The following is a 26125-nucleotide window of genomic DNA, read 5'->3' on the forward strand; positions in this document are numbered from 1 at the left end:
TTATCCCCAAAGCTGTCAGGGACAGTGTAAGAAAGAGAGTAGACCGATTTCACCATAAATATAGATTCTACATGACTATTCTTAGCTTAAACAGTAATATCCCTAAGGGATAAGGGCAATTTTGAAAAGTGAGAGCAACCTGATTCAACTCTCTTTGCTCTGAATTCCGTATTTCTCAAGTCACACTGGGATCGGAAATACTCCTTCCTACATGGCCTTAAACACTGGGATGAAAGGAACCTGGAAGACAACTGGTCAGGTTCAGGGCCATACATATTTCCCAGAAAAATGAATAAACTACAATTCCTCTTTACAATGCATTCTCTGATAAGCTATTTCAGGTAATTCAATTAACCAGGGCTTGAAAAATCCTTAAGTGAACTGACTAACCATGTTTTAGACTCAAAAACAGTTACATAATTTGTGGGACTCAGAGCAAAATATAATGCACTTGAAAATTATTAAGCATTTCAGCCCTGACTGGTGTAGCTCAGTGGACTGAGCGCTGGCTTGTGAACCGAAAGGTTGCTAGTTGGATTTCCAGTCAGGGCACACGCCTGGGATGCAGGTCAGGTCCCCAGTTGGGGGCATACAAGAGCCAATTGATTGATGTTTCCCTCCCTTCCCCCTCTCTAAAATTAGTAACTAAAATCTTTTTAAAAATTATTAAAGCTTTCAAGATGGTGACAGTAAAACATTAAAGGAAGCACAGATTCTCCTAAGCTCAAAGTCCTGTGTGACTGCACAGGTCACAGGTTAGCCCTGTCTAGAGTCCTTATGGACCAAACCCTGATTAAAAACAAATATTAAAGATTAGTTTGATAAACTAATATCAAACATTCATTGATTTTTTTTACAATGATATTCTCAAATTGACTTGTCAATAGGTAAAAAGTAACACGCCAGAAGGAACGGTCTGTGGAGAAGAACTGGTTACACACTTACCTCAAACCTCTCTTGCTCCATCCTGTGATGATCCTCAAGCTGTTGCTCCAGATAAGCCAGATTTCGAAATTTTTCCAGATAAATGTCATACTGCTTTTGCAATTCTTCCTCAATCTTCTCATATTCGTCCATAAAGGCTGGCCTAGAGTGATCAAAAGAAATAAAAAGTGGAAGATTAATCAATATACAGTAGTTTGAAATTGGTATTCAGAGTTTCATATTCCATCCTGGTGAAGGTGCTTCACTCTAACTACTTGAAGCTAATTTCCCCTTTTCTATTCCTTCTCCCCAAAATGGAAATACATGTTTTAATCTAAAAGATGTGATTTTTGTAAAAACTTCAAATAATGGCTGACAGTATGAAGAATAAAGTAAAAATTATTCACAATCCCATTACCAAGTATAAGCACTTAGTACTTGACATACTTCCTTCCAGACTTTTCTATATATATATATACATATAGAAATGCATTTTTTAACAAACATTAAGTATATTACCTTAAATCAGTGATTTTCAACCAGTGTGTCATGGCACCAACATCTTTTCCCGTAGATTGTCAAATAAAAAGTGACAACCGTCAACACAACAGTAGCCTTTCAGTGTGAATGAATTGAAATTATACCTATTTTTGTCAGATTAGCAAAAAATATAGTTTTTGGTGTGACACAGAATTTTAGTAATTAATTTGTGCCATGAGATGAAAAAGGTTGGAAATCACTGCCTTAAACAAAGTTCTGCAATCTTTTTTCTCACTCAATATGCCACAGATTTCAATAAGGATTTAAAAATTGGCACATACCACACAGAGCTCTCACAATCAGTGTACGCATTATGTTAGTTGGGCACAACACTCTGCTGTGTGGATGTTCCAAAATTTAACCAGCTCCCTACAAAGGGCAATAGAGGTTGCTACAAATTAAAGCTAAGTTTTTAAACAATGTAAGATTGAAAGCCAAAACCATAACATAAAAAGCAATTTCAACTGGTTTGCTAAATTACTTTTTTCTTTTAATAAAAGGGAAAACTCTATTCTTTTAAAACTATAAACAGATAAACTAAAAAACAATTTTATAATCTTCTGTACTGAAGCAAAACACAGAAACTTTTCTATTAAAAGGATTTGAGGTTTAACAAAAAATGATTTTACACTTGAATGGCAGAACTCATTAATGAGAGAAATCTATCTGGTGGCCCTGATTCTAGAGGCAGAGGTGTGGTCCCTTGGCTGGGAGGAAGCCGTGATGCTCCCTGAGTAACTGGCTGCTGTCCCCGGGTGCTCCCACAGATCCCACGACAGTAGCCAGACTGTGGGCCAGTCACCAGTATTTCAAAAGAGCGAGATACATTTAGAAGACATACAGCTGCTGGACAGGGGAAAGAGTAAAGAGAGAAAAATAAAAGGAGACTGAAAAGGGAGAAAGAGTTACAGCATGAGAGAAAGGACAACAAAAAACAGCAAAGGAAGGAGGGTACAGAACACGAGGGAAGGGGGAGGTAGGGGAAAGGAGGGAAGGAGAGAGAGATCCAAGACAAGAAGAGGAACACGACTGAAAGGCTCCAGTGACCTACAAGGTGTTTTGCACCACTATCTATCCGCACTCCCTGGAAAACATACTTTCAGTGAGGGAAAGCCAGAAGAAAGATGAACTACTGGTGAGGAAATAAAAGTCTAACATCTATTTAAACTAAGAAATAGAAATATGTTTCTGTTTCCACCTAATTTATGGCAAGGCCAGATCTTAGGAGACCAAGTCTTGTACAACTTTTACCATCTGGATTTACTTACTTTTCCTTGAGTTCCGAGAAGCTATAAAAGCTGAGTGGAAGTTCAAAAATTAAACAGTTTTCCAGACACATTGAAAGCAATAAAGAGAATGAGTTTAGTGGTGCGACTGTTTGAACAAGCAACACACGTACATTCTGAAGTCTTATGCAAAGCTTCTTCCACTGCTTGAAGGGCTAATATCACTGACAATATATTCTCTCAGTCCGTTTGAACTAACACAGACAGCTTTCTATTCATTCTTTAGTTGTTCTTATCTACCTGACACTCTGCAGAGTCTGGAGTCGCTTCCGGTTTCTTTCCAGTTCTAATTTCCGCTTTTCAATTTTGGCTTCTAAATTAGCTTCGTCAGAGGCCACGTTATTCAGCAGGTCTTTAGTCTTCTGAACCTGTGCCTACGTTTAATAGAAAATGAATGGAACAATGTGCCAATAAGGACCTCCAACTTGATGACTGGAAGGGTGGAATTTCTCAACCCCTCAAACACGGTAACATCGTGATAAACAAAAATGAAAGTAGGCAAAGAGCAAACTCCCCCTCAAGTCACTGCTTGTTTAACCAACTGTTCCCAGGGAGGAACATCACACAGGCCTACGCAAAATTATTTACCCTCTCCCGCCCATGAGAAGAGGGTGCTTTTTCCCAGGGAATCAAATGAAAATGAAAAGAAGAGTGCCCTAAGCAGAGTGGAGAGAGGCCCGAGATCTCCTGTGCTGCTCGTTTGTTCAGACTGGTTACACATCACTCTGAAGTGTTAGTCTGCCTCTATTTACATCTTGTCAGGCTACTCCTGTAGTTACAAATAGCTGACTTCTAGAATATACCGGGGTAGGCAAAAGTAGGTTTGTGGTTGTTTGTGTGGAAAAAGGCATGTGGGTTGTGATCACCACAACAGCTTCATTAACTCAAAAGAATGTCACAATGGCACAGTGCACATAGGTCCAATCTCGCTAAGCATTCCAATTGCCAGCCCTCATTATTTACACATTCTTGTCATCTGCTTGCTATACTCAAGCACACATCAGTGCAGAGTCCTTGCCTAGTTTTGCCCATCCCTGTATGTACACACAAATATGACTTTCTTTAGCAGGGAAAGAAACAGCTGGCCACAGTACTAACCCACTGCCTGCTGGGATTGAGAGAGAAGTTTCCTTTTCTCTCTTCCTGGCCACTGAACCTTCACTACAGACTACAAGAAACAAAGACGCCATTCTGTGAAGTCAAACAGAATGTGGCCATCTCATACAGTATCAATCAGACTCTGGGATGGAGCCTGGCAGCAGTGGGACAGAGGCCCTCGGCAAAGAGGGCTGAATAAGAAAGTGAAAGGGATGAGAGATCACTGATGAGAACCACAGGCCTCCCTGAGCTCCTGTAAGAGCAAGTCCACTTGAAGCAAAGGTAGTCCAAGGAAACGCAGTGTGCCTTCACACACGTGTTGTCTGAGAAGCTGGCCAGATTGGGGCCTGTGGCTCAGACTTGCAATCTGTTGTATTAGGAATAATGTCTGGAATGCAACCAGCTGAGTGTGGAACTGCATCTCCAAGTTTGGACTCTCCAACTCTGCTTTAAGTTCCTGTTAGTCGAGATGGGGTTACTTCACAAATGTGTAGTGCACCATAATGATTTACTGACTGTTTACCTCTAAGTCTCCAAAACACTACAGGGTACACAAAGAAATCACATAAGAAGCCCAGCCACTTTCTATGACTCTCAGAGAGTGTGTATTTGGAAGCAACTACTTTTTATTGATAAGGAAATTACAGTTCAATTATTTTTTGTCAAAGACAACTAACCACTTTCAAGATGCTTTCATAAAGTAAAATCACTAACCATCCATTTGCTGCAAGTGCTTTACAAACACCAGCAGAGAGCTTCCAGTCAAGATGTTGGCACAGGTACCTGCAGGACTCAAATCCTTCCACAACCACATCAAAATTACAACTAAACTGCAGAACAACCATCATTCAGAACCACCTGAAGTTCTGGCCAAGATGGAGGCGTAGGTAGATATGCTTCACTTCCTTGCACAACCAGAAGAAGGATAACAACCAATTTAAAAACAAAAAACAACCAGAACTGACAGAAAATCGAACTGCATGGCAGTCTGAAAACCAAGGAGTTAAAGAAAAAAACATTCAACCAGCTTGGTAGGAGGGGTGGAGATGGGAAGCCAGGGTGGAGAGGATGTGTGGAGAGGCAGTGGCTGGTGGACTGGGTGGGTGAGGTACCAGCTGCTGGACCAGGATATCCCACATTTGCGTGCAGATAAGCTGGGAGGAACAACTGGGGAGTGAGGCAAACCCCACAACCTAGAGTTCCAGCATGGGGAAATAAAGCCTCAAAACCTCTGGCTGTATAAATCTGTGGGGGTTTCAGTGGCGGAAGAAACTTCTGGTTTCATAGAAGAGTCCACTGGAGAGGCCTACAGGGTCCTAGAATGTACACAAACCCACCCACCCGGGAATCAGCACCTGAAAGGGCATGATCCACTTGTGGGATATAAGAGAAGCGACTGGAAAGTGGGGTGAGAGCTGAACAAGAGAGCAAGCGGCACTGTTCCCCCTCTGGCCCTCCCCCTCATAAAGCACCACAATGCAGCAAAATGGATTGCCCCGCCCTGGCAAATAACTAAGGCTCTGTCCCTTGCTACGTAACAGGTGCACCAAGATAAAGAGATGTGATCCAAATGAAAGAACAGATCAAAACTCCAGAAAAAGAACTAAGTGACAAGGAGATAGACAACCTATCAGATGCAGAGTTCACAACACTGGTAATCAGGATGCTCACAGAAAATGAGTAAGTTCAGTCACAAAATAAAGAAATGAAGGCTATACAGAGTGAAATAAAGGAAAATACACAGGGAACCAACAGTGAAGTGAAGGAAACTGGGTCTCAAATCAACAATTTGGAACAAAAGGAAGAAATAAACATCCAACTGGAACACAATGAAGAAACAAGAATTCAAAACAATAAGGAGAGGCTTAGGAACCTCCGAGACAACTTTAAACATTCCAACAACCGAATCATAGGGGTGCCAGAAGGAGAAGAGGAAGAGCAAGAAGTTGAAAATTTATCTGAACAAATAATGAAGGAAAACTTCCCTAATCTGGCAAAGGAACTAGACTTGCAAGTCCAGGGTGATTAGGAGTCCCAAAGAAGTTGGATCCAAGAAGAAACACTCCAAGACCTATCATAATTAAATTACCCAAGATTAAAGATAAGGAAAGAATCTTAAAAGCAGCAACAGGAAAGGAGACAGTTACCTACAAAGGAGTTCCCATCAGACTATCAGCTGATTTCTCAAAAGAAACCTTACAGGCAAGAAAGGGCTAGAAAGAAGTATTCAAAGTCATGAAAGGCAAGGACCTACATCCAAGATTACTCTATCCAGCAAAGCTATCATTTAGAATGGAAGGGCAGATAAAGTGCTTCCCAGATAAGGTTAAGTTAAAGGACTTCATCATCACAAAAATGGAGATCACACAGAGGGTTATCAGTGGGGCAGGGAAGGGGGAGAATATGGGAGAAGGTACAGGGAATAAGAAGCATAAATAGTAGGTACAAAATAGACAGGGGGAGGTTAATAACAGTATAGGAAATGAAGCCAAAGAATTTATACGTACAACCCATGAACATGAACTAAGGAGGGGGGAGCATGCTGTAGGAAGGGAGTTGCAGGGCAGAGGGGGATGATAAAAGGGAGAAAAAAATGGGACAACTGTAATAGCATAATCAATAAAATATACTTAAAAAAAGAACCACCTGAAATTAAGCTGCAGAAAACTGCAATACCTACAGATATAAAGAAGCCACACTGAGACAGGAGGAGGAGCAGAGAGGCGAAATGGGCTGGTCCCACCACTACGTCAGCAGTTAAAGATTGGGAAGGGTATCTCGGTTGCCCAGGTCCTTATTGAAGAATGAGGGGTCCTAATCCCACACTAGGGCCCCCCAGTCTCCCCAGTCCAGAATTCTAGTTAGAGTGATCGGAAGAGAAGTCCCCATAACTTCTGGCTGTAAAAACCAGCCAGGATTGTGGCTGAGTGAGAAAGTACTTCATGAATTCCAGGTGTTCCTCTTAAAGGAACCACATACTAACTTACTTGGACTCACTTGCCCTCAGCTCCAGTGCTGGGGCAGCAGCTCAGAAAACCCTAGAGACATACAGGGAGGAAATGAATTATCTGGCATCAAGGTGAGGGGCTGGAGGGGCAGCCTTCCCCCAGACAGGAGTGCTGGCAGAGGCCATGTTCCTTTGCTAAGCTCTTCCCCCCAACAAAGCTGGCAGGCAGGCACTATATCTGAGTCTCCATCACCTGGTTAACACTACTTACCCCACCCTGGTGATTCCGAGACCTGACCCCACCCAATGTATGAGCCCATCCAAGCCCCTTCCGGTGGCTTTTCCATATAAATGGCCTATCTTGTCTCAAGCTGTGGACTTTCCTAAAATCTCTCAAACAAGCAGCATATGGCCTTGGCATACCCCATATCTCTTGCTAAGTGACTCCAGGTTTGGCACCAGGTTTGGCCAGCTTTCGTTCATAGCTTGGCCTATCCCAGGCACCTTCAAGGCCAGCATAAGTAACAGTCATCTGCAGATCACTCTGTAGTCATGGCAGGAACACTGGGCAGACACAGGCATTGGCTGACATTGGCCTGCACCATTCAGGAGACCCCAGTGCTACTGCACTTGGTAGACAGTTTCAGACCATGCTGAAGCACCCACCACTCAACCACCCCTACAACCAACACACTCAAGGGGCAAACTCAGCAGGTACTAGAACACCACTGACATGCGTCCTGCTCTGTGGGATCAGCCACTGCACAGCAGATCCTTCATGGTGGTTGTAGCCAGTCCTCACCAATCAGCCTGGGGGTAAATTCCTTCCACTGGCGTGCCAACAGCAATCAAAGCTCAACTACAACAAGAGGGTGCACACAGCTCACATGGGAGGTACATCTGAAACACCCATCTTGGGTGACTGGGGAGACTGCATCACAGGGCCCCACAGGGCACCTACTGTACAAGGCTACTCTACCAATATCGGGAGACAGAGCAGCACTACCAAATACATACAGACACAGGGAGGTAGCCAAACTAAAGAGACAAATAAACATGTCCCAAATGAAAGAACAGAACAAAAGTCCAGAAAAAGAACAAAATGGATACAAGCAATCTATCAGATGCAGAATTCAAAACACTTGTGAAGGATGCTCAGCGAACTCAGGGGAAGAGTAGATGAAGTCAGTGAGAACTTCAACAAAGATGTAGGAAACACAGAAAACATAAAACAACCAGTCAGAAATGAAGAATACATTACAGAGAATGGGCAATGGGGTAGATGAAGCAGAAGATGAAATTATTGATTTGGAAGATAAGAAAGCAGAAAACACCCAATCAGAACAGCAAAAAGAAAAAACAATTCCCCCCCCCAAAATGAGGATAGTATAGGGACTGGTTTCGTGGAAGACAATTTTTCCACAGACAAGGTGGGGGAAGAGACAGGAGCACAGAGCTCAGGCAGTAACATGAGCAAAGCTTCGCTTGCTCACCCGCCGCTCACCTCCTGCTGTGCAGCCTTGTTCCTATCAGGCCATGGACTGGTACTGGTCCATGGCCCAGGGGTTGGGGACCCCAGGTATAAGGAACCTCTGGGACAACTGCAAGCATACCAACATTTGCATCATGGGGTGCTAGAAAAAGAAGAGAGAACACAAGAAATTGAAAACCTATGTGAAAAAGTGACAGAAAACCTCCCTATCCTGGTAAAATAAATGGACACACAAATATAGGAAGTACAGAGTAACCCAAACAAGATGAACTCTTAACAGGCCCACACCAAGACACATCATAATTAAAATGCAAAAGGTCAGCCCTGGTTGGTGTAGCTCAGTGGGCCTGCGATCCAAAGGGTTCCTAGTTCGATTCCCAGTTGGGGCACATGCCTGGGTTGTGGGCCAGGTCCCCAGTAGGAGGTGCATGAGAGGCAACCACACATTGATGTTCCTTTCCCTCTCTTTCTCCTTCTCTTTCCCTCTCTTTAAAAATAAAAAAAATTTAATAAAATAAAATAATTAAAATGCAAAAGGTTGAAGACAAAGAGAGACTCTTAAAAGCAGGAAGATATCAATAAAAAAGAAAAAAAATAATTGAAAAACAGCAAGAGAAAAGCAGTTACCCAATACAAGGGAGCTCCCATAAGACTGTCAATTGATTTCCCAACAAAAATTTTGCAGGCCCAAGGGATTGGCAAGAAATTTGCAAAGTGATAAAAAGCAAAGACCTACAACCAAGACTATTCTACCCAGCAATGCTATCATTTAATATCGAAGAACAGATAAAAAGTGTCCTAGACAAGAAAAAGCTAAGGGAGTTTATCACCACCAAACCAGTAAAGTGTCTTTTGTTAAGAAGAAAAAGGAAAAAAAAATCAGAAATATGAGTAATAAAATGGCAATAAATACATATCTATCAATGATTACTTTAAATGCAAGTGGTTTAAATGTTCCAGTCAAAAGCCACATGAATATAAACATCACCGTTGCATACACTTTCCACAAAAGACTCACTTCAGATCAAAAGATGCAGACTGAAAGTAAAAGGATGGAAAAAGACATTTCATTAAAATGAAAACAAACACAACAAAAAAGCTGGGGTAGCAATACTGTTACCAGACAAAACAGACTTTAAGAACAAAGGTTATAGTATGAGACCAAAGAAAACCCCAGCAATTCCACTTCTGGGTATTTATACAAAAAAACCTAAAACACTAAATCAAAAAGACATACACATCCATATGTTTGTTGCAGCATTATTTACAACAACCGAGATATGGAAGCAACCTAAGTGTCCATCAATAGACGAATGAATAAAGAAGTGGTGCACATGTACAGTGAAATATGACTCAGCCATGGAAATCCTGACATCTGCGACAACATGAATGAATGGGCCTACAGGGTATTGTGCTGATTGAAATAAGTTAGACAGAAAAACAAATGCCATATGACTTCACTTATAGATGAAATCTAAAAAACCAAAATGAGCCCTGGCTTGTGTGGCTCAGTGGATTGAGTGCCAGGCTGAGAACCGGAGGTGCTCTGCTTCAATTCTCAGTCAGAGCACACGCCTGGGTTGCAGGCCGGGTCCCCAGTAGGGGGTGCTGGAGGAGCAACCACACATTGATGTTTTTCTCCCTCTTCCTCCCTCCTTTCTCCTGTCTAAAATAAATAAATAAAATCTTTAAAACAAAACAAAACAAAACAAAATGAATAAGCAGAACCAGACAGACTCAGATGCAGAGAACATTTTGATGGTTGTCAGATGAGAGGTGGGTTGGAGGGATGGGTGAAAAGATTAAGAAGTACAAATTGATAGTTACAGAATACTCATAGTCCCAGGAATATAAAGTACAGCATAGGGAATATAGTCAATAATACTGTAATAACTATTATTACGGTGTCAGATGGTCACTAGATTTATCTAGGTGATCACTTTTAAAATTATATAAATGTCTAATCACTGGGCTGCATACCTGAAACTAATATAATATTGCATGTCAACAATAATTTAAAAATTTTTAAATTATTTATTAAAAAAACACCAGCAGAGATATGAGTTCACTTTCATAGGAAAACAAGGTGGGTCTCTTTTCTGAACAGATAAATCAAGTTGATTCTCTGAATCAAAGTCAGATTAAAACCTAGTGAATTAATCTGACTTCAAAATAAAAATGACTTTTAAAAAGTGTCTATTCCTCAAAAAGGGAAGATCAATGTGATCTTTCCAAAATAAATAACCCCTTTTAAGTATCTGTGTTGTTATGATTTTGTTTTTAGAATTATCAAGTATCGTGGATATTTTCCAACAATGAAAAGACATCTTTTTAAAACATATACTTTTCAATTTCATTTTTCAATTATAGTTGACATATTGTATTAGTTTCAGGTGTACAACGTAGTGATTCAACATTTATATGTCTTACAAAGTGTTCACCATCATAAGCCCAGTATCCACCTGGCACCATTCACAGCAGTTACAATACTATGGACTGTGCTCCCTCTGCTGTACTTTATACGCCCATGACTATTTTTTTAACTGGCAATTTGGAATTCTTAATCTCTTTCACCTTCCTTGCCCAGTCACCGAACCCCTCTCCCATAATGGCAGCCATCAGTTTGTTCTCTGAATCAATGAGTTTGTTCTGTTTTGTGTTTTTTGGGTCCCACATATAAATGAAATTATATGGTATTTGTCTTTCTCAGTCTGACCTTTTTCACTCAGCATAATACCCTCCAGGTCAATCCATGTTAGAAATGGCAAAATTCATTCTTTTTGTGGCTGAGTCACATTCCATTGCGTGTGTGTGTATCTTTTATTTTTTTTTTTTGTATCACATCTTTTAAATCTATTTGTCTATTGATAAACACTTGGGTTGCTTCTACACCTTTGCCATTGTAAATAATTCTGCAGTGAACATAGGGGTGCTATATCTTTTTGAATTAGTGTTTTAAATTTCTTCAGATAAATACTCAGAAGCAGAATTGCTGAGTCACATGGAAGTTCTATTTTTAATTTTTTGAGGGATCTCCATAGTGGCTGTACCAATTTACAATGCCACCAACAGTATGGTAGTGTTCCTTTTTTTCCTTTTCCTTGTCATTATGTTGTTTGTTGACTTTTTGACGATGGCCATTCTGACAGGTGTGAGGCGATATCTCACTGTGGTTTTGATTTACATTTCTCTTAGGGTTAGTGATGTTGAGCATCTTTTCATGTGTCTATTCAGGCCATCTATATGTCTTCTTTGAAGAAATGTCTATTCAGGTAGTCTACCCATTTTTAAATTGGACTATTTGTTTTTTTGATTTTGAGTTTCATGAGTTCTTTATATATTGGACATATCATTTGCAAATAACTCCTCCCATTCAATAGGTTGCCTTATTGTTTTGTTAATGGCTTCCTTTGTGGTGCAAAAGCTTCTTAGTTTGATGTAGTCCAATTTATTTATTTTTGCTTCTGTTGTCTTTTGAAATAATATCTTAAGCGATGTTTACCAAATAATGAACTGTGGCCTCATCTTGCTGTTCTATTTTTGATATATACTTAGTGCTAAAGGTACATTCATGCCATGCTAGGTTGATTCAGCCTGAACAATGACAAGCACAAGATTATCATGTTAATATTTTTAAAATTTAGAAACAATCATAAGCTTACAAACAGCTGGAGTATAATATTGAATACAAAACATTTTTTTCTCAACCTAGGTGAGAGAGTTGCTGGCCGGATGCCCCATCACTTTCAGATACTTTAGTGTGCATTTCCTGTGAATAAGAACTTTCTCCTACCTAACGGCAATACAATCATCAGAACAGAAAACGGACACTGGTGCACTACTGCCAGCTGACCCACAAGCCCACCCAAGTTCCCACATTTGTCCCATGAAGACCTTAACAGAAGATGGAGGTTAGCCTTGGCATTCAGTTGTCATGTCTCCTTAGCCTCCTTCGGTCTAGAATGGCTTCTGAGCCATTCCTGGACTTCTGTGTCCTTTTCACTGTTGAAGAGTGCCGGCCAGGTTAGTTATAGGGCATCCCCCATTTGCCTTTGTCTGATTAGTTTCAGATTATGAATCTTCAGCTAGCACAGATATGACTACATTATATCATGTGTGCAAAATTTTGGTTTGTTCCAATCACTGGTCATGTTCACTTTGATCACTTGTTTTAAAGGGGTGTCTGTCAGGCTTCTCATATGAAGTTACTCTTTTCTCCTTTGTAATTTGTGTTTTGTGGAGAGCTACTTTGAAACTGTGAAAAACCAGCCATCAATATGTTCACTTATTTTTTTATATCAGTGAGTATTCATGATCTCCCATTTCCTTTAATAGTCTATAATCCATTACTATTATTTATGTATTTTGGTGCTTAAACTGACCCTGGTTTGGCCAGGGGAAGCTCACTCAAGCTGGCTTCTGTGTCCTTTTGACAGTTCCCTTTCAGTCTTGGAGCACTTCCTTGCTTTCTGGTATAAGTTCTCACACTCTCCTCTCCCAGCTTTGGAATAAGCCCTTTCTCCCAAAGAGCCCTGGTTCCTTTTAATGGAGAATGGCATTTAGAAGATCTGGGTGCCAGGTGTGCTCAGAGCTAAGAAATGTATGAATGTGTATGTGGGCATGCATGTGCATGCGTGTGTATATAAATACTGAACATGTGTATCAAAATTTATTCCTATATCTATCTCTATATATGTTGAAAACCATGCACTTAAACAACGACTCCAATTTCATGGTTCATTCTAATTTCTTCCCTTTTCATATTTGTCACTTCCTTCTCCAATAGTGAGAAACTCAGCCTCTGTTATCTTTAATATATAAGACAGGGAGAAAGTAGGTTTACAGTTATTCACATGGAAAACAATAAAATAATAATACAAGAACTCTGTTTCGTGTACTCACAACTGTATTTACTTGTTTGAATCAACCCACCTATACATACTCAATCTCCTATCTTGGCTGTCCTGCCCTTTTTACCCTGCTGAGGCTCTGGTTCCCCATGCTGGGTCCCCCAGGGAGTACTGCCACTTTATAACAGGGTCTTGTAAAAATCTATCAATCTTAGAACTTCATACAACTCTCAGCAAATTGCTTTATGCCTATTCCTATTTTACATAAGGCTCCCCCCACCTGTGTCTACTGAATAAAATGAATTCTAATGTTTGAATACCTACTATATGCCAGAGACTATGTATGACCACCCTGTTATAATGAATGCTCAAAGGGACCCTATGTGGCAGGCATTGCCATTCTCCCCATTTTACAGATGAGGAAAGTGAGGCACAGAGGTTAAATAACATGGCTCAGATCACATGGTGAGATTCAAACCCAAATAGTCTGAGCCTAGACTGCCCCTCACTATCTGCCTTCCAAATGGATGAGCAAGTAGTAATTGATCAGTGGCTAAATAGTAAAGGATGGTGATCATTCTATTTGTTTATTTATTTTATTTATTTTTTAAAATTTCATTTATTTATTTTTAGAGAGGGAAGGTAGGGAGAAAGAGAGAGAGAGAAACATCAATGTGCAGTTGCTGGGAGACGTGGCCTGCAACCCAGGCATGTGCCCTGACTGGGAATCGAACCTGCGATGCTTCGGTTCGCAGCCCGTGCTCAATCCACTGACCTATGCCGCCAGGGCTCATTCTATTTATTATAGTGCTGTTAGAATTAAGAAAATCTAAAAATCACTGAAATGCCCAGCAATGAGAAACTGGTTAGATAAAGTGTGAAGAGTCCATAAATTACTGAAGTAATAAAACTGACAAATTTTTGCCTGGCTGGGTAGCTCCGTTAGTTGAAGTACTGTCCCAATACACCAAGACTGTAGTTCAATCCCAAGTCAGGATACATACAAAAATCAATCAATGAATACTGTACATAAATAAGTGGAATGACAAATTGATGTCTTTCTCTCTTCCTCTGTCTCTCTCAAATCAAAACATATTTTTAATAACATTAGAAGTTGTACATATTTATAACAAGGGGAAAAATAATAGTAAGTGACCTAAGTATTCTAGAATGTTCTCTAAATTTCTCATTTCCCTACTAACATACCCTTCTTTGTCACCAGGCCTACCTTGTTCTCTCTTATGGAGGCAAGCAATCAGTACTTCCGAGGCCCAGGCACAAAAACATTAAATAAAAGCAAAGTAATTGGTCCTGACCAGTGTGGCCCAGTAGGTTAAGCATCATCCTGCAAAACCAAAGGTTACCAGGTTCGATTCCTGGTGAGGGTATGTGCCTGGGTTATGGGTTCGGTCTCTGGTTGGGGTGCATGCAAGAGGCAACCAGTTGATGTTTCTCTCCTTTCCTTCCCCTCTCTAAACAAACAAACAAACAAACAAAACTTTAGAATAATCTTACCAAAATAATCTTACCAAAATATCTTTTATTGCAATTCTCATCACTTTTTCAGTCTCGTTTATTTCCAGAGGTCTGGCAATTGCTTCTGTTCTCAGTTCCTATGGGAAACAATGAAATAAAATTACATATATTTCAAAGAGGAATTCTCAAAACCAATTTCGAGACCTAGATATGGCTTATGGACTGGTTCCTAAAAGGTTCGTTAAAATGTGGATCTCACTTCCAGTCAAGATGGCGGCATAGGTAAACCTGGCACTCACCTCCTCCCACAGCACATGAAAATTACACCCAAACAACAGAGCAAACATCATTCAGAATTGCCTGAAATCTAGCTGAATAGAAGTCTGACAACTAGGGAGTTAAAGAAGCCACCACATCAATACTGGCAGGCAGTGTAGAGACGCAGAAAAGTGGGTCCCCACCCACATGTTGCGGCAGATAAAAATAGAGAGGGATATCTTGGCTGCAGAGGTCCCCTTGAGGAGTGAGGGGTCGCATCTGCACACCAGGCCCGCATCCCATGGTTCCAGTGCCAGGAAGAAATGTCCCCATAACTTCTAGCTATAAAAACGAGTGGAGATTGAAGCTGAGTAAGACAAAGTCCCAGGTGTTCTTCTTAGAGGGCTACACACAGACTTACTCCCTCTGATCTCCACTGCTGAGGCAGCAGCTTGAAAGGCACCAGGGACCTATGGGAAGGAATTGGAAAGCCTGGCATTAGGGCAAGAGCTAGGGGCCACAGCTTTCTCCCAAGCAGAAGTGATGGCAGATACCTTGTTCTTTTGATGAGCCTTCCCTGCACAAAGGCAGCAGGCAGACAGCATATTTGAGACTCCATCAACCTGGCTATCACTTTTTTGCCCACCCTAGTGATTCCCTGAGGCCCTGCCTCACCCAGTTTCAAGCCCACCCAAGCTGTTTTCAGTGGCTTTTCCATATGAATGGCCTATTTTGGCTCATGCTTCAGATTTTCCTATAATCTCTCAAACAAGCAGCATCTGGCCTCAGTGTGTCCCATACCTCTAGCTATGTGGCCTCAGGCCCAGCAATAGCAGCAATTTGCCTTGGTTCACAGCCTAGCCTTATCTGGATACCTTTAAGCCCAGCACAATTAGCAGCCATCTATAAATCTGTAAATTAGCAACCATTTGTAGCTCATGCCAGGTGGCCCCAGGCAAAATACAGGCAGCATAGGACCTTGGCTTGTACCTTTCAGGAAGCACAAGAGGCAGCAAAACTAGTGGCCACTTCAGATCATGTTGAAGCACCACCACCACCCACCTCCACAAGTGACACAATCAAGGGGCAGACTCAGGGGGCACCAGAGCCCCACCAAAGTAAGTCCTGCTCTGGGGTGTGGGCCCCTGCACAGCTGATACTCCACAGTGGGAGGAGTTCAATGATTGGTGGTTGCAGCCAGTCCATGCAGCTGATTGGCCTGGGGGTAAATCCCTCCCACTGATGTGCCAACCACAATCAAGGCTCAACTGTAAGAGAAGGGTGTACACAGCCCACATTGGGGGTGCACCTTGAATGCCCAAATTGGGTGATCGAGGAGGCTATGCCACTGGGCCCTACAGAACGCCTACCACATTAGGCCACTCTACCAACACCAGGGGATGTAGTTGCTCTAATACATAGATACAAACACAAGGAGGCTGCCAAAATGAGGAGACAAAGAAACATGTCCCAAATGAAAAAATAGAACAAAACTCCAGAAAAAGAACTAAACAAAATGGAGACAAACAATCTAATAGATGCAGAGTTCAAAACACTGGTTATAAACATGTTCAATGAACTTAATGAGAACTTCCACAGCATAAAAAGGACAAGTCAGAAATGAAGGCTACATGAACTGAAATGAAGAATACTTTATAGGAAATCAACAATAGAGTATATGAAGCCAAGAATCAAACCAGCAATTTGGAATATAGGAAAGCAAAAAATACCTAATCAGAACAGCAAAAAGAAAAAAGAAACCAAAAACATTAGTGTAAGAAGCCTCTCAGACAACTTCAAGTATACCAATATTTGGTATATCATAGGGGTGCCAGAAGAAGAGGGAGATCAAGAAATTGAAAACCTTTTTCAAAAAATAATGACAGAAAAATACCCTAACTTGAAGATGGCAATAGAAACACAAGTCTGGGAAGCACAGAGTCCCAAACAAGATGAATACCAAGAGGCCCACACCAAGACACATAATAATTAAAATGCCAAAGTTAAAAACAGACAATCTTATAAGCAGCAAGAAAAAGCAGTTAGTTACCTACAAGGGAGTTCCTATAATACTGCTAGCTGATTTCTCAATAGAAACTTTGCAGAGACTTCTGGCCAAGATGGAGGCACAGGTGGACACACTGTGCTGCCTCACACAACCAAAATAAGGACAACACTTTAGAAACAAAAAAACAACCAGAACTGACAGAAAACTGAACTGTATGGAAGTCTGACAACCAAGGAGTTAAAACAGACACATTCACCCAGACCGACAGGCGGGGCAGAGTCAGGCAGCCGGGCAGAGAGGGGTTGTGACACAAAAAGCAGTGGCACCAGGTCTGCAAGGCAGCAGCTGACAAACCCCGGGTGCACAGGTGGCAGCTGGCAGACCCACCGAGGTGGCAATTGTGAAGCGAGGCATAGCGCACAAGGCAGTTGGCTGACTGGGCAGTCCCACATTTGCGTGCAGATAAACCAGGTGAAACTGGGGAATGAGACAGACCACGCAACTCAGGGTCCCAGTGCCGGGAAATAAAGCCTCAAAACACTGACTGAAAACACCTGTGGGGGCTGAGGTGCAGGGAGAGACTCCCAGCCTCCCAGGAGAGTTCGTTGGAGAGACCCACAGTGTCCTGGAACATATACAAACCCACCCACACAGGAATCAGAACCAGAAAGGCCCAGTTTGCTTGGGGGAAGCAGCACAAGGGACTGAAATCTGACAGAGAAAGGAGCAAGCATCATTGTTCCCTCACGGACCCTACCCCCACATACAGCATCACAACCCAGCAACTGGGTTGCCCTGCCCTGGTGAACACCTAAGGCTCTGACAGGTGCGACAAGACAAAAAAAAAATGGCCCCAGTGGAAGAACAGATCAAAGTTCCAGAGCAAATACAACTAAGCAATGAAGAGATAAACAACCTATCAGATGCACAGTTCAAAGCACTGGTGACCAGGATGCTCACTGAATTGGTCAAATCTGGTCACAAATTAGATGAAAAAAAAATGAAGACTATGCTAAGTGAAATGAAGGAAAATACACAGGGAACCAATAGTGATGGGAAGAAAACTGGGACTCAAATCAATGGAGTGGACCAGAAGGAAGAAAGAAACCACCAAACAGAAAAGAATGAAGAAACAAGAATTCAAAAAAATGAGGAGAGGCTTAGGAACCTCCAGGACATCTTTAAATGTTCCAACATCCAAATTATAGGGGTATCAGACGGGGAAGAGAAAGAGCAACAAGTGGAAAAGTTATTTGAACAAATAATAAAGGAGAACTTCCCCATTCTGGAAAAGAAAATAGACTTCCAGAAGTCCAGGAAGCTCAGAGAGTCCCAAAGAAGTTGGACCCAAGGAGGAACACACCAAGGCACATCATAATTACATTAGCCAAGGTAAAAATGGAGAGGATCCTAGAAGCAGCAAGAGATAAGGAGACAGTAACCTACAAAGGAGTTCTCATCAGACTGTCAGCTGATTTCTCAAAAGAGACCTTGCAGGCAAGAAGGGGCTGGAAAGAAGTATTCCAAGTCATGAAAGGCAAGGACCTACATCCAAGATTGCTCTATCCAGCAAAGCTTTCATTTAGAATGGAAGGGCAGATAAAGTGCTTCTCAGATAAGGTCAAGTTAAAGGAGTTCAACATCACCAAGCCCTTATATGAAATGTTAAAGGGACTTATCTAAGAAAAAGAAGATAAAAAACATGTATAATAAAATGACAGCAAACTCACAATTATTAACAACCACACCTAAAACAAAAAGAAACTAAGCAATCAACTAGAACAGGAACAGAACCACAGAAATGGAGATCACATGGGGGGTTATCAACAGGAGAATGGGAGGAGGACAGAGGGGGAAAAGGTACAGAGAATAAGGAGCACAGATGGTAGGTAGACAATAGACAGGGGGAGGGCAAGAATAGTACAGGAAATGTAGAAGCTAAAGAACTTATGACGCATGGACATGAACTAAAGGGGGGAAGTGAGTGGGAGAGGGTGTGCAGGGTGGAGGGGGAATGAAGGGGGGAAATGGGACAACTGTAATAGCATAATCAATAAAATGTATTAAAAAAAGAAAAGAAATTTTGCAGGCCAGAAGGGATTGGCAAGAAATATTCAAAGTAATGAAAAGCAAGGACCTACAACCACGATTACTCTACCCAGCAAAGCTGTCATTTAGAATCAAAGGACAGATAAAGAACTTCCCAAAAAAGAAAAGGCTAAAGGAGTTCATCACCACCAAACCAGTATCATATCAAGTGTTAAAGGGTCTTCTTTAAGAAGAAAAAAAGATTAAAAATATGAATAAAATGGCAATAAATACCTATCTTTTAATAACTGAATCTAAAAAACAAACAAGCACAACAAAAACAGACTCCTAGATAGAAAACATTTGATGGTTGCCAGGTGGAAGGGGGTCTGATGTAGGGATGCAAACAGTAAAGGGATTAAGAAGTACAAATTGGTTTTTACAGAGTAGCCATAGGGATGTCAAGTACAGCATAAGGAATATAGTCAATGGTATTCTAATAACTATGTATGGGTTAGATGGGTGTGAAATTTATTAGGATGATCTCTTAATAAGTTATATAATGTCTAATAACTGTGGTGTACACCTGAACCTAAAAGAATGTATGTCAACTGTAATTGAAAAATGAAAAATGATTTAAAACTTAAAAAAAAAGGAACTCTGATGCAGAAACACTTCCACCATCACCTTCTCCCAATGTATTCTGTAATTCTGCTGCCAACCAGGTCTCTCTCCAGTGCTCAAGGCCTCCTTTTCAGCTACAGGCACCACCCCCTGCTTCCCTATAGCACCATGGACAACATACCATCCCTCATCTTTTCTCCTAAATTTGCTTCTTTACCTACGTTTTGTTTAGATGACCTCTAAACCAAGTGCAGCTCAACTTGCTGTCTGAATCCCCTGCCATCCCCTACAATGTCTATCATTGGCAAGTTCAACCAATGAGAAGAGTGGCCTTGCATCAATAATAGACCAATCAAGGGAGGCATCTGTGCTTATTACATCAGTCCTGGGAACTTCTGAGACATGGTATTTTAATGTGGATGCAGTTATGAGATTCCTGAATCACTGTATCAAACTCTGTCTTGTGTTTCCTTCCTTTCCTTCATGGTGTACCTTACCTCCCCACTGGTAGAAAACGATTGAGGAAAGCATTAAAACTTATTCAAGGCTGAGTATCTTGCCTATGGTTGGTGTAGATCCTCAGTGAACACTGGCCAAGTGCAAAAAAACCAAAACCGATTATGGGGTCTTTCTTAGATCATAACTGTACACAGAATTTGATAAGGGTCTCATGGCTCCTTCAGCAATAGTTCAACCACTATTGTTTCATCAACTCATTACAGGACAGTGCTAAAAGGGTCCCCTGAGGAACCTGGGTGAAGTCTCACAAGGAAGCCGTCTCTCCACTGACAAATAGCAAGTGACCAGCTCTTGTCTCTAGGTCTGTTAGGAACATGTATAGACATGTGTACAACTGTACTATAAAAAGAAAACATGGAAAGCCTGAAGTTGCCTCATTAGTTATCTAGATTAGCTATCAGAGCCCTGACTGATGTGGCTTAGGTGGTTGAAGCATCATTCCATGGACCAAAGAGTTGCATGTTCGATTCCCAGTCAGCGCACATGCCTAAATTGTGGGTTTGGTCCCAGTCGGGGAACATGCGAGAAGTGGCTGACCGGTGTTTCTCTCCGATCAGCCACCTTCTCTCTTTTCTCCTTCTCTCTCTAAAATCAATAAGCATGTCCTTGAGTGAGGATTTTTAAAAAATAATTAATTAAAAAATAAAATAAATTAGCTATTAGACATTAGAGGCAGTTTTGTTCTGCCAACTGCACTTTGGCAGGTGGCAACCACTGTATCAAGAGCAGGGATGGTGACCTGGCATCCAATTCTACCACCTCCAGTGTTCTCCTGGGGCAGAAATAAAAGGAGGAAAAAATACCATTATACTGCAGTTGCCAGGCCAGAACACCGGCAAAGAATGAAGTGAAAGAGTAGGCATAGCTGAAATACCTGATGGGAATGGAATGAATCAAATGTATTTAATTAGAAATGTTAGATGAGAGCACATATGTCTCAAGTGCCATAAATCCTTACAGGTAAGATGAAATATTCCATTTCTTCCTAAATCAGTGGGTCTCAAACTCTGATACACACTGGAATCACATCTTTAAAAACGGGATGCCCCTTTATGATAAAAAAACACTCAGAAAAGTGGGAATAGAGGGAGCATAACTCAAATCAATATAGGCCATATACGAAAAACCTGCTGCCAACACCATACTCAAAGTGGGCAAAAACTGAAAGCGTTGTACCACCATGTGATCAGTCAAGAAGAAGAAATAAAAGGCATCCAAATTGGAAAGGGGAAAGTAAAACTGTCATTGTTTGCAGACGATGTGATAGTGTACATAGAAAACCCTACAGGCTCCACCAAAAAACTACTGGACACAGCAAGTGAATTCAGCAAAGCAGCGGGATTCAAAGTCAATATTCAGAAATCAATGACATTTTTGTACACCAACAAAGAACTATGAGAAAGAAAAACTAAGGGAAAAAATTCCATTTACTAGAGCAACAACAACAAAAATACCTAAGAATAAATCTAACCAAAGAGGTAAAAGCCTTGTACTCAGAAAACTATAGGACACTGAAGAAAGAAATTGAGGAAGATACAAATACATGGAAGCATATACTGCGTTGATGGAGTAGAAAACTTAAAAGCATTAAAATGCCCATACCACCCAAAGCAACCTATAGATTTAACACAATTCCTATTAAAATACCAATGACATATTTCACAGATCTAGAACAAATATCACCAAAATTCATATGGAACCAAAAAAGACCCCAAAGAGTTTCAGCAATCTTCAGAATAAGATTGTAGGGATCACAGTATCTGACATCAAACTATACTACAAGGCCACTGTAATCAAAACAGTCTGTTACTGGCATAAGAACAGACACATAGATCAAAGGAACAGAACAGAGAGCCCAGAAATAAACCCACGTCTTTATGGTCAATTAATACTTGATTAATGGGGCATGAGCATACAATGGAATAAAAATAGTCATTTCAATAAATGGTGTTGGGAGAACTGGACTGTTACATGCAAAAAAATGAAATTAGACCATCAACTTAATGCTGTACACCGGAAAAGACTCAAAATGGATAAAAGACTTAAATATAAGTTGTGATACCATAAACAAACATCCTAGGGGAAAACATAGGTAGTAAAATTTCAGATATCTCACATAGCAAAATTTTTGCCAATATATCTGCTAGGGCAAGGAAAATAAAGGAAAAAATAAACAAATTGGGACTACATCAAATTAAAAAGCTTCTGCATGGCTAAAGAAAACATCATCAAAATAAAAAGGGAACCAACCGTATGAGAGAACATATTTGCCAATGGTACATGGGACAAGGATTTAATCTCCAAAGTATATAAAGAACTTATTCAAGTCAACACTAAGAAGACAAACAATCCAATTAAAAAATGGGCAAAGGACCTGAATAGACACTTCTCCAAGGAGAACATACACAGACTGCCCATAGACATCTGAAAAGATGCTCAAAATCACTAGCCATCAGAGAGATGCAAATTTATACAACAAAGAGATATCACTTCACCTGTCAGACTGGCTATCACTAATAAATCAACAACAAGTGCTGGTGGGGATGTGGAGAAAAAAGAATGCTAGTGCACTGTTGGTGGGATTGAAGACTGGTGCCGCCACTGTGGAAAACAATATAGCATTTCCTCAAAAAACTAAAAATGGAAATACCTTTTGACCCAGCAATTCCACTGCTGGGGATATACCCTAAGAATACTGAAACACCAATTCAGAAGAACTTATGCACCTTTATGTTCATAGCAGTGCCATTTACAACAGCCTAGATTTGGAAACAGCCTAAGTTCCCATCAGTAGATGAGTGGATTAAAAAACTGTGGTACATTTATGCAATAGAATACAACACAGCAGACAAAAAGAAAGGGATTCCTTCCATTTGCAACAGTATGGGTGGAACTGGAGACTATCATGCTAACTGAAATAAGCCAGCTGGTGAAAGACAAATACCATATGATCTCACTTATAAGATGAATCTAATGAACAAAATAAAGGAATGAGCAAAATAGAATCAGAGGCAAAGAATCATGGAATAGACTGACAACAGTAAGAAGGGAGGAGGGAGGAAGGGACTGACTGAAAGAAGGTGAAGGGATCAGTCAAAGAACACATATGAAGGACCCATGGACATGGACAACAGTGTGGGGCTTGACTACAGAAGTAGGGGTGGACTGGGTGGAGGGGAGCCATGGGGGAAAAATTGGGACAACTCTAATAATATAAACAATAAAACATTAATTTAAAAAATTGGAAAAAAACAAGTGTTGCAGATTCGTTTCCCAGTCAGGGTAGATGCCTAGGTTGCAGGCCATGACCCCCAGCAACCGCACATTGATGTTTCTCTCTATCTCTAAAAATAAGTAAATAAAATCTTTAAAAAAATTGGGAAAAAAACAAAACAAAACTGGATGCCTGACTCTCATTCTCAGACATTCTGATTCACTGGTTTTGGCGACAACCTAGACATCAGGTAATTTAAAGCTCTATGGGAATCCTCCAGAACCACACTCTTAAACAATTCCTTAAACATAATGGAAGCAGCATACTACTTGAATGACATCAGCTAGAACAGGATCGCAAATAAATTTAAACTGTTAACATTAACTTCAACTGACTGGTTGTGACTGCTTACATTATTGGTTCCCAAACTTTGCTATGCACTAGAATCACAAAGAAGACTTAAAATCCCCAATGCCCAAGTCACATTTCATACCAGTGACATCAAAATAAAAGCCTGGCATCAGTAGTTTTTAAAAATCCCCATGTGGCCCTGGCTGGGTAGCTCAGTTGGCTGGAGCATCAACCCAAACAACCCATACACCAAAAGGATATGGGTTTGATTCTTGGTTTGAGTGTGCACAGGAGACAAACAATTGATGTTTCTTCTCTCTCTCACCAATCGACAATAAATAAATAAATAAATAAATAAATAATAAAAACAAGCCCTGACTGCTGTGGCTCAATTGGTTGGGTATTGTTCTGTAAAGTGAAAAGTAGCCAGTTCGATTCCCGGTCAGGACAAATGCCTGGGTTGTGGGCTTTGTCCCCGATTAAGAGTATGTGCAAGAAGTAACTGATCAATGTTTCTCTCTCTTTCTCTCTCCCTTCCCCTCTCTTCAAAAAATAAATAAATAAAATCCTCAAAAATAAGTAAATAAAAATAGACATCCCCAGGTGATTGCATTGGGCAGTAAGGTTTAGGAACCATGGCTCAGAAGAGGATTGTGTGGAGGAGAACGCTGAGGAGGTTTAGGAACCATGGCTCAGAAGAGGATTGTGTGGAGGAGAACGCTGAGGCTGAGTTCACCCGGGAAAAGCATCATGCTCAGTAAAGCCTGCCATGGACACAGAAGAAAAGTCTCAGCGACACAGCTGCCATTCCTGAACTACAAGTCAAAGGCATTAAAAACAGACCAGTACCCACTAGAACAAGAAATAGCAGCTAATACTATATATTACTTTCTCACACATTATCTCATGTAATTGGGTACAGTCAGGGGAAAAAACTTTAAATATCTGCTTAGCTGAGAAAGGAATTAAGTTATTTGAGCACTGCTCACCCTCAACTCTACCTCCTTGCCCAGCAAGTCATACAGAGATGCTCCTTTGGAGGTGATTTCAGAAGCAAGCTGCCTGGCTGCTTTCAAATCGGCAATCTGGAAGGAAATCATCAAAAACAGGGTAAGTGACAGGTTTTTTTAATAAGCATGCAGAAACAACCAGTCTATTAATAACAATCCGTATCTCCAGTCAGTATACATGACTACAGGGCACATTTTCCACAAGACATACTCATATATCACCTCCTGTGGAAGAGAGCTCCCAGATACAGTTTGGGAAACACTAATCTAAGTACAAACTAGACTAGTGTAGGGTCTCTCCAAAAAACCCGAATGTCAAGTCAAATGCAATCTTCAACCAGGAGGTGTAGGGTGGTGACAGTTGATATGCTTCTGATTTGGACAAGGTCACAACAGGAGGCCCTGACATTGGTGGGGTGAACACAGGAGGGGTGATTTGAGGGACACATTTCCTAGTGCAGCATCTAGATGTCCTCTGTTTCACTCTTCTGTCCCCTCATTCTCTGCCTTTAGACTGTACTTCACAGGGTGGCTGCGAGGCTCAAATGAGACAGCATGCAACACTGCCCAGCTCCCACAAGGGTGGCAGTCATGCTATGAAGATCGGATGGTGATGGTGATGGTGATGGTGGTGGTGATGATGATGATGGTTTAACATCTAGCCCTGTGCACAAGTTTCTTTCTTAGGATTAGCATGTTATCCCTTCTTCCTTGAATATGCTCAATTTTCAGAGAGCCCAAACAAAACATTTCCCTACACTCATGCCCCCCTCTTCTAAACAACAAATCCCCAATGTCTCTTTTATTATCAAACCATCAACAACTCTCAGTATTCACTCACAGCTGACAGCTTTCTTCCTACTTCCTTAGTCCTCTAGGATTCAGTTTCTACTAGCTCTAGCTTCTCCTACCTTTCTAGCAGCAGGCTCTCCATAAATAGTTGAATTAATTTATTGTATCTTTTATCCAAATGCTGATGAGTACAAAACTGACAAATTGCCCTCAGTCAAGAAGTAAGGAAGAAGTGGTTCTGTGAGTATATGACATGTTCCATTTCGGAGTGAGAAATACACATTCTATCCCTCACTATAAGCCTTTCATTGTCCTTACCTTTGAACCAAGATCAAACTTGAATTTGCTGATATCCTCCTCTCCTATTTTAGAGCCCTCCATCCCTTTGGTCTTCATAGCATTATAAAGGACAGAAGTAATCTTCAATAGTTCTTTCACTGCATACCCATCTGCTTGATACAGTTTCTTAGTATTGAGTTTTATATGTGCCTTGGTGGCCTATTTTCAGACCAAAGGAAACAAAAACAGTTTAAGATCCTTTCTATGTAAAATCTAAACCAAATCTCATGTAATCTCAGGCAATTTGAAAATGTCTTTACCAACACTTGAGATATCACCTGACTGTATTAAGAGTCACTTTCCAATGGCTCATACATCGCAAGCCGGTATATAAAGCGATACAATCTTGATGGACAGCAATTTTTGTAT

The 26125-nt window shown here is 40.9% G+C and overlaps 1 protein-coding gene across 7 annotated transcripts in view; it reads right to left on the reverse strand.

Annotated features, from left to right (window-relative positions):
• Positions 1-26125, reverse strand: part of CLUAP1 (clusterin associated protein 1) — a 46817-nt gene that overhangs the window by 14719 nt on the left and 5973 nt on the right. For all 7 annotated transcript variants that reach the window (XM_028510589.2, XM_036019977.1, XM_028510594.2 and 4 more), the window contains 5 exons: positions 25736-25915; positions 24605-24700; positions 14667-14750; positions 2991-3124; positions 946-1087 (listed from right to left, as the gene is read on the reverse strand). In XM_028510589.2, coding sequence (XP_028366390.2) covers positions 946-1087; positions 2991-3124; positions 14667-14750; positions 24605-24700; positions 25736-25915 — 636 coding nt within the window. The remainder of the gene's footprint in view (positions 1-945; positions 1088-2990; positions 3125-14666; positions 14751-24604; positions 24701-25735; positions 25916-26125) is intronic.

Source organism: Phyllostomus discolor, chromosome 3 (genome assembly GCF_004126475.2).
Source record: "Phyllostomus discolor isolate MPI-MPIP mPhyDis1 chromosome 3, mPhyDis1.pri.v3, whole genome shotgun sequence".
Taxonomy (NCBI): Eukaryota; Metazoa; Chordata; class Mammalia; order Chiroptera; family Phyllostomidae; genus Phyllostomus; species Phyllostomus discolor.